Genomic DNA, 9,588 nt, shown 5'->3' on the forward strand with positions numbered 1-9,588 from the left:
CAAGCTTCATTATATATGACTATGAGGAGTGTAGAGGTGAGCAGTAGTGGAAAAGTGGTGCAGCGGTGAGAAGTAGTGGCTGAAGGTTGCAGTGGCAAAGAGGTGATCAATAGAGGAGGTGCAGAGGTGAGCGCTGGATGAGAGGGTATAGAGGTTTGTGGTGAATAAGGGGTGCAGAGGTGAGCAGTGGATAAAGGAAATCAGAAGTGTGCAACATAGAGTACAGCATACAGAATGCAGCCGTCAGGATTATGTAATATACTGTGCATCCTGCATTCTCCTGAACACTATATTCTGTACACAGTGCTGTATGGTACACACCTGCACTCTATATGCCCATAGTAATTATATACTTCTGACCAAAGTTTTAATTGTCATAACAGTTTCTTGTTACTTAATAGTTTTTAAAGAACTTAATGAAGTTATTTTCAGGGCATGCCCAAAGTGAACATCTCTGTCTATATGCTGTGTGCAGAAAAGTATTGTATATGTAATAGAAGAGTTTCAGATTTTAAAAATATTATGAGATTTATATGTGTCTGTGAATCTCTCATTTGTGACACAGTTTTTAAAAAGACTCACCAGATCAAGCTTTTTGATTTGGATGTTTTTATTAAAGCATGCATAACAGATACATGTGTGCTATTCTTTAATTGGTTCTTTTTTCCTTTATACGATACATTCTGCAAAATAAATAGTAATGTGACATTTCCTAGAATGTCAGATTCTACTATCTTCCAGTCCCCCCACAGCTGTCACAGCTCATCCTGAAAATGCTGGAGCCCCTTGCTGATAGCATGAATGAATTAGTGTTTTAATCCTGCGACCCTGATTGCTTTGGTGAGAGTCTCTCCAGAGCTGTCAGGGCTGCAGGATGAAAAAACTTTCATTTATTCATACTAACAGTAAGTGGCTCCTGCTCTTAACCTGTGCACTATGATTATTAGTGTGCGGCTCTGCAGGGAGCTGTACGTATGATTCAGCTCACAAATCTCTGCTTGCATACAGCTCTGTAGAGACCCCTTGCATATGTATACCCTGATGATGATAACACAGAGGATGAAAACAGGGGCTGCTTGCTGAAATTAATGAATGAATATCGTTTTTTTTATTCTGCAGCCCTGACAGCTCTGGAGACTCTTTCTTGAGCTCATTCATTTACACTATCAGCAAGAGGCTCAAGCGCTGTCAGCATGAGTCATGACAGCGGCAGGGGGCTGGAAGAGAGTAGGGTCCGACACTCCCAGAAGGGTCGGATTCCTGTCCATTTATAATTAAAGTAAAAAAGTAACTAATTAAAAAAATATTACATATGTATCTAGTATGCTTCATCAATAAAAGCACTTATAAAAAAAATAACTTCTGAGAGGTTCTCTTTGAAGCATATTTTGTGTGTACAAAGACTGCAGCATATGTGTGCTGTGTATTCAGCGAGTAGGCTCAGCTCCTATTTAACTATACCCCTTTAGGCTCCTCCCACCATCAGCACAGTGTGGCCACACCCACTATTCATACTTTGACTTGCAGTGGCCAGGGGTACCCTGGGATGGGTTCATGTCTTTTAAAACTGTTCTTCATTTTGGGAGTTCATTTCTCTTTCTTGACATGCATACGGGGGTTTTATTTAAAAAAGAACTCCAGGAATTACAAAACTAACCCTTGCAGTGGAGCTACCCAAGTACTACAAGGGTTAATTGCTCATTTTTGTCTGGGGGGGCTCAAATTAAACTGTATTTACTCACCTGATCTTTAGTCCTGTCTGGCTGCTAGATCAGTCCCCACAGCCTCTTCTTCCCCGGGCTACGGCAGTCTAAGGATCCGTGATGTCATCATGCCTAATGCAGGTTCATTGACTTGCATTAGACATGAGGAAGTAGAGGGACATTCCACAACTGGAGTGCGGGGAGAGAGGTGAGCGCTGACTGCCGCAGGACCAGGGATCAGCTGAGTATATCTTCTTTATTTTAGCCCCTAGACCAAAACAAGCACTTAACCCTTGCAGTGCAGGGGTAGCCCCACTGTAAGGGTGAGTTTTTCTTTACTAAGTTTCCTCCTGAAGAAAGGTCCTCCTACTTATTAAGCTGGTTCTGTTAAAAGTTCGGAGTTATCAAAGTCTATATTGCAGCGAGACACAGTCAGCATATTGTGTTTAGTTATAAGATTCCTATCCAGACATTAGTTCAATAAGCTTTGTGTGTGCTTTGCAACCATAAACCTGAGAGGTCTACTAAGCAAAACAAAGATTTAGCTTGCCATTAACTCTTAGTACCATCTATTATTCACACAAGAAGAATTAGAAAATGATATCTGCATTGGCAGCTTCTAAGTTCAGCTGCAACTCAGCACACAGCAGCGAGACTCCACTGCTTCCCATGCTTAAGGTAGAGCTAAAGCCAAAAACATTTGAATAGAATGGGAAAGAGTTAGAACAGGGGTGAGCAACATTGGCACTGTTGTAGAACTACAAGTCCCAAAAGGCATTGCAAGACTCCACATAAATACAGAAAAATTACCCTTTAAATCTGGACAATGCTGCTGGGTTTGTGGGTAAAAATGTCTTTCTGTGTCTGGATTTACATATGACAATGATGAGTCATTAATAAAGGTTGCACTTTATCCCTCTAATAAGGAAGTAGGGGCAGAGCAGAGAAAACGGTCTTCTGGCAGGGCCGGCTGGGTTCACACCTAGGCGTATCGAATATGCACGTTTGTCGCGCGTTTCGTGACGCACGTTTTTACCGGTTGTATCCCAATGGAAACGCGTGACAAAAACGCCCCAAAGAAGCTCCTGTACTTCTTTTGGGTGTAGGGCGTTTTGTAGCGCGTTCATACGGCCTGTAATACGCCCAGGTGTGAACCATACCCATAGGAAATAATGGGATTTCGGTATTTGAGCATTTTGCAGAGCGTTCGAACGCGCTACAAAACGCCCAGGTGTGAACCAGGCCTGAGGGATAGCATTACGTACAATGCAAATAAAAAGAAATGATCAGGGCAAAGCAATGTGATAAACTTCACAGTGCTGCATGTATCATTGTACTGCACTTATCACTATCGCCTCCTAACCTTTTCCCACACCACTTCTGCTAAATGTGAGCTGCTGGGGGTGTTGATTTTAGTCCTTATCTGTTTGATTTCACCTTACTGCCTGTTAAGCACTCTAGCCTGTTTTTAATTACCTGTCTAACAGGGTTAGGGAGCAAATGAATCAGAATAATTTATAACGGGGGATGAAGGCAACGTAAATAAAAGCTGCTCTCTTGATGTCAGTTGTAAATAAAAAACTTTCCTACTTTCAGAGATGATTTAAATCTCTGGCACTGACCAGATTTTTTTCGAACAATATCAATCAGTGAGCTGTAAACGTGGACTGTTAGTAAAATGAATAGGCCTGCTACACAAAATATCTGTCTGTCCCAGTACCCCCCCTCCCCTTGTAACCATATCTTCATGCCCATCCTCTCCACATCCCCCCATACATTCCTCTTTATCTTTTTATTTTCTGTCTCTTCTTTTCTTCTCTACAGAAATCTTATTCTGGACCATAGTAGTTCTCTCTATTTGCTGATGCTCTTATTAATATTTCCTTACACGATATATGCTTTTTAATCTTAACAGGATGGCCGGGAGAAATTTTCCTTCTCCATTCACTTCATGTAACCTGTGGTATTCAAGTTCAAGGAATTAGAAGTTCTCCATGTCCACTTATACTGAAGTCACAGTTCTATTTCCGACATGTGCGCCAAATTCAGGTCGCTTTTATGTACGTGACTTTTACATTCTGGTATTATGGCTGTGACAAATTCACTAAGAAATACTGCCATATCAGTGATAAGAAAAGTGGAGGAAAATAAGACATCTTCCACGTCCCAAATTAGATCACATGTGTTCATATTGTGTCACAAGCAAACATTTTGTCTGAAGCAATTCTGCAACAGATTTATATACCCCTTACCAACAGTTGCATGAATCTATCACAAGTTGGGCAATTTGTTGCACAGACGGAAAACAGACTTCTAATGAGCGTCTATGAATTCCAGGGATTGAATATTGGGATATGGTAAGAATGTATTCACTGGACTTGTAAAGTTACTGAGAGGTCTGCTTTAACATTAAACTCAGTAACATGTTGTAGTTCCATCTGGCGTTCACCACAGATTGTTACAATAGGGAAATGTTTTAGGTCAAAGTAGAGGACCAAGCAAGCAGCTAAATATACAATTAAATATAATATATATATATACAGGTGAAACTCGAATAATTAGAATATCGTGCAAAGTTCCTTTATTTCACTAATGACTTCACCTGCCAAAATATGAATAATTCCTTTGAACCACACTTGTGAGTCTTCTATCCTATTGCACAGTAAGCAATAGACACTTAGCAGCTAATAAAGCTTCCTGATGTCACTTGCCTACACACTGGACAATAAATCAGTATGATCATGTTAGATGGTCTCAACCCTGCTGAGCAGTTGACTGTGGAAAGATATTATAAAGACGCATTTCTAACAATTATGCTAGTTATATTTAAAAATTCTGTGATGATTTTGTAATTAATACATTAACTGTACTGAAGGTTGCGTTTATCTGTGCTTGGAGTTCTCAACATACTGGAACAAAGGATTGCAAAGTTCTGAGAATCTGTATTTTGGAATATTTGTCAATTAATTTGCAATTTTTGATACCTTCCAGAATGATTAAAGAATCAAATGGTATGGAACAAATATAGTCATTCCTATCAGCATTAATGACCTCACTGGCTAGCCAGTCTTCCACTGGAATCTGCGTAATTTAGCCTTCTGTGATCACTCTGTAGCTGGGCTGACACTACATCCAGAGGTTCAGCAGCTAGGATGCATGATCACACTATACAGGTGCAGTCATGTATGGATCATTTGTTTACCTATTATAAATACCCACCCCTTTATGCTATCAGACAAGAAAACTCTGTAATATAAGGGCAAACCTAAACGATCCACTCAATTTGCATCAAAATAGGCCAGTCCTTGCTCTACATAGTTGATGGCAGATCTAAAGGACACTGCACCATCAGATTGTAGTGTATTACCAGGTTTAAATTATCAGGGCAGCCACATTTAGGAACCCATTCACACTTGCAAATAGGGCTGATTGAATGAGGCTTACGAACTGCTCTTTGGGACTCATGTGAGCAGCTGCGGCCTGAGAATCGCTGTACAAAGAAGCAATTGTCCGCAAGTAATCACGCAATATACAATTACATGCGAACAACTGTGAATGGCTGCACACGTTGTCATTGCTTTGTACAGTGCTTTCCTTCTGCAGTCATTTCTGAGACTCATCCAAACGACCACATTTGCAAGGGTGAATGGGCCTAAAGATCACATCTAGCTTTTAGATACATGTCACCCAGTTTTAGTTACACTTAAACAATGAAAAGTAATTCTGCTCTATAGTTATGATGTATCTTTTTACATGAGCTACCTCTGTTGAGAACAGAACATGAATAACGATGACTAAAGCACTTGTGCAATACTCATCGGGAATATACAAGTTTGGCCAGAATATATAAGAAATGTAGTAATAGACTGAATGTTTAATTGACAGAACTAGTGTAAAATGTTATGGTGAGATGGGTGTAATATTTTCTGGCATCTTCTCCGCAGATCTAAGTGCTTTTTCTCCCATAGTTTCTAATATTCCCTCTTTCAAAAAGAGGAACCTATTGAAATTCAAATGATTTAAAAATAATGGTACAGTTGCATTAGAATTTTTTTCATTCCATCTTTTCTGTGCCAAGGCTTAGATGGGAATTACTGACTGACTGAGAAGAGTTAACAAGGACACAATGAGCAATGAATAAAATGGACAGCTAACGAGCTATGTAAAAAAACAGCATTCTCCCTGTTATGTGTCAAAAGCTTTGTATTAAACAGAGAGGCAGCTATAAAAAGATAAGCGAGCCCAGTAATAATATTACATTGGAGTCTAATGTGGGTGATATCATTGCAGAGATGGAACAGGTGGAGGGCTCTGTGTTTGCAGAATGAGACCACAACATCAGCAGAACAAGAAAGAGAAGAAATAATTCCCGCAACATTTCACAGCAAATCCTATAGCTGTGCCCATACTTAACTGCATGGGTTATAAAGAAAGTAAGTATGCAAGTAAATACACTGTATTCTAGCTCATATTATGTAATACATTATTTATATATGCTCTATATTAGGTAATAAAAGATGCCTTTGTAATGCACAAAGTTTCATTACATTACTTGAAGAAACCTTCACTGAGTTTCCTTACAATCTGGACTGTACGAATTTCAGAACAGATTTCTCATTTCAGAGTTTTCTTCCCCACATTAAACCATAGGCTTGTTATAGCTACTGACATGCCCATATTTAAAGGTGGTTTCCATATAAAAGAGGTTTCCATATACAGGAGGTTTCCATGTAAAGTGGATAAAGTCTACCAGAACTCTGCAAAAATCTTACTACCCAATTTTAGTAAAGTTACAGCTTGCAAAATACTCAAAAGACCTTGATATGTGAACTTTATTACTAAGTACTAAGTCCGCCCTAACCCCCTTGTTTCTCTATTGTGTCTTTCTCCCTCTGTTGATGTAACAAAATTCAACACATGCACAGTAGAAAAGGATCTGATGCGGCTTCAACAAGTAAACCTAGCCTTGCAAGAGAACAGAGATCTATGCTGAAATCATCCCGTCATAGGTGCTGTTTACATCCCAGCACACCAGGATGTTGAGCATATGCAATGAACTACACCCAGTGACGTCACCGGGAGCAAAAAAAAGAAAAAGCGAGAAACAAAAAGGCTTTGGTAGATGAGGATGACAGCTAAAAATAGGAAGTACATAATGCTTTTAAATTAAGACAACTTCCGAAGATGACTTTACTTCCAGTATTAAAGTTCATATTTTTTCTTCAGGGACTTCTTTTCAGCATAGTAGCCCCACAATATAGCTGGCTATTTTCTGAGCCAAGACCTATTTGTTTCATTGGGAATCACATAATGTAGATATATTGTTATGTCCCCAAATTCTGAGATGATCAAATCAGATATTGAAGTATTCATGGTGACATCAGCATTCAGGACTGCACACATGTATAGATCTCATATGGCTCCCACTGATAACTGGGCGGAGTCCATAAAAGAGCCAAGCTGGAGTAAACAAAAAAACCCAAATATACTATGTATATACGCTAAATAAAACTCATCTGCATGTTAGTGCAAAAGTGGTCCTGTTTCCTTCATTACCTTACCTTTTATAAAGAACGATTCTGCACTGAAGTGCAACAAGACAAGAAGGGCTCCCCTTCTTCTGAACAAGCTATTGTTGAACCCTGAATTTTGGTGATTGGCTCCTCTGGCAGAGATTGTGGGATGCAGCGTTACATGCTCTGTTTTTTTACCTTGCATAACAATGCAAAGTCAGGCACCTTAAAGTGCTTGAAACTAAACAGTGGCATTGATTTTTATACCTAGTACCAAGTCACTAAAGCTGGCCTTACACTGGTAGATTTTCATATAAACATTCAAATTTACATTTTGGAAACGTAACGAAAAACACATTTGCAGTCCGAATTTAATTCATTTGAGAAAAAAACTCTACTTTGCTATCACTATGGTTGAAAATGATTGTCAATGTGACCCCTTTTTACTATTAGCAAATCGAAAAAACGTTGAGATCATTTTTTTGTACAAAATTCTACTGGTGTATGGCCAGCTCTAAGCCTTTCTCTTATGAGTCACAATTGACTATACTAAACATGTCATGCTGTAAAGAAAACTAGTACTAGGTATGCTACATTTTGTGTTATTGACCATATTTTGCAGCAATAAGTTCCAGGTGAGCTTCTAGACATTTTCCCTGAAGTGACCACAGCCAAAAAATCTTTTGTCTCTGGTCGCTTGGTTCCTAAAGAGAAATAAAGGAAGCTGCGGGAAGAAGAAGGACTCATATTACTGCCATTAAGGGATCACAATTTGTTTAGATTTTATTTTTACATCCCAGTAAATCTTTAATTACAAGCTTTCGGGGGCTGAAACACACATCCAGTTCTATGCATAGCCACTAGAGCTGTATAGCCAGACACAGTCTGTGGTTGTTCCCCTACATGTGACCAGAATGCTGTTGAATTAGCTAAACTGATAATTGCACACATTCCTATATAGCACATAATTAAAGATATAGATAGTATATTCAACTCACCTGGTGGAAGATGAGAGCCTGAGAGATATAGCCCCAACTATGGCCTGGAGACCAGTAATGTAGGCACAGGAGTAGGAGTAACATAAAGACTATGCTAGCAGATGCATAGATTTGGTTGATAAGGAACATCATGGTGACGCATCCCACAATTCCAAGGATACAGGTGTACCAAGTGAAGTAACGGAATGTTGGCCTGGGTATAGGTAGAGAAAAATAGGACACATTTGTCAGGCTATAGACCGTGTTATGATATATCACATTTTGATAATGATGAATAATGAATTACTTTCTGTAGTAATATAAAGTGTAAAAAAAAGTAAAATTAAGTGTAAAAAATGTTCTGTCTGCTTTGTATTTATTTTAGATAATAGTAGACGTATTTTTATTTTAAATTACAATAATTATCAAGGTTTACTGGATTCACTTTATGATGACACGAAGAAGAACTTCACACATAACGGAAAACTAATTTTTCGGTAGAATTTGGTGAACCGGAGCATCCAGTGTACTACTATTTGCTACAGCAACTCTAAGGCCCATGTCACACCAGCAATCCTGTTGTGGCATGAACCTACCAGCAAAAGGATTGCTAAAATGTGCAGGGAAAACATTCACTTGCTTGTATGTGTAATCCCCCCACTGGTTGTATGAGTGAGGCATCACTCTCTTGCTGACAAAAACTATAAAGAATGTAAGGTGCCAGCAAGAAAGTGACACGAATTAGTAAAGCAGTAAAACATACAATTAGGTTAGGGCTTCATTTCCCCACTGTGTCATGCACAGCTAGGGTTTCCACCTGGTCAACAGGAAAGAAACCATAAGGCAATGCGGTAACCCTATGCATGGCAAGTAGGCAGATGCGACTACACCACTGGATTGGACCACACCAATGTTATGGCCAAATTGCCATTTGCTGAAGAATATTACATGGGCCAAAGTGCCAGGAAATGCCAGAATCTATTAAGAAACTAACAACTCCTCTCTTCTGGGGATTGGGGGAAGTCACTTTGTTTTAGTGACCATTGTTACTGGGACTGAAAGTGAGAGAGTATATAACATTTTGAGTTGTTACTGGATCAGAAATAGCAGGAAATTTTGCAATGGAGCCAGTGGCGGAACTACCGCCATAGCGACCCATGCGGGCGCTATGGGAAGGACCAGCTGACAGAGTGTTGGAATTCTTCGCCTTTTGCTGGTCATTTATTTCAATGTCGAAAAAGTGGGCGTGATTACGTTAAAATGTGTGACCACGTGACCGGTCACAATCTTTGATAGAACACCGGTGTTGGCGATTACACTGCTGAGAGGGGAGGGGGCGTGGCTGCGGTGCCATTGTCTTCAATGCACCACCACGCCCCAGAACGCAGGGGGGGG

At 39.6% G+C, this 9,588-nt stretch overlaps 1 protein-coding gene across 1 annotated transcript in view; it reads right to left on the bottom strand.

Moving 5' to 3' along the window:
- The window catches only part of LOC108792550 (solute carrier family 12 member 9-like), a 165,820-nt gene that overhangs the window by 7,217 nt on the left and 149,015 nt on the right, over window positions 1-9,588 (bottom strand). Inside the window, exon 10 of the mRNA XM_018563348.1 lies at window positions 8,215-8,407. Coding sequence (XP_018418850.1) covers window positions 8,215-8,407 — 193 coding nt within the window. The remainder of the gene's footprint in view (window positions 1-8,214; window positions 8,408-9,588) is intronic.

The sequence above is a fragment of the Nanorana parkeri genome, unplaced genomic scaffold, assembly GCF_000935625.1.
Source record: "Nanorana parkeri isolate BGI_ZX_2015 unplaced genomic scaffold, ASM93562v1 scaffold657, whole genome shotgun sequence".
Classification (NCBI taxonomy): domain Eukaryota; kingdom Metazoa; phylum Chordata; class Amphibia; order Anura; family Dicroglossidae; genus Nanorana; species Nanorana parkeri.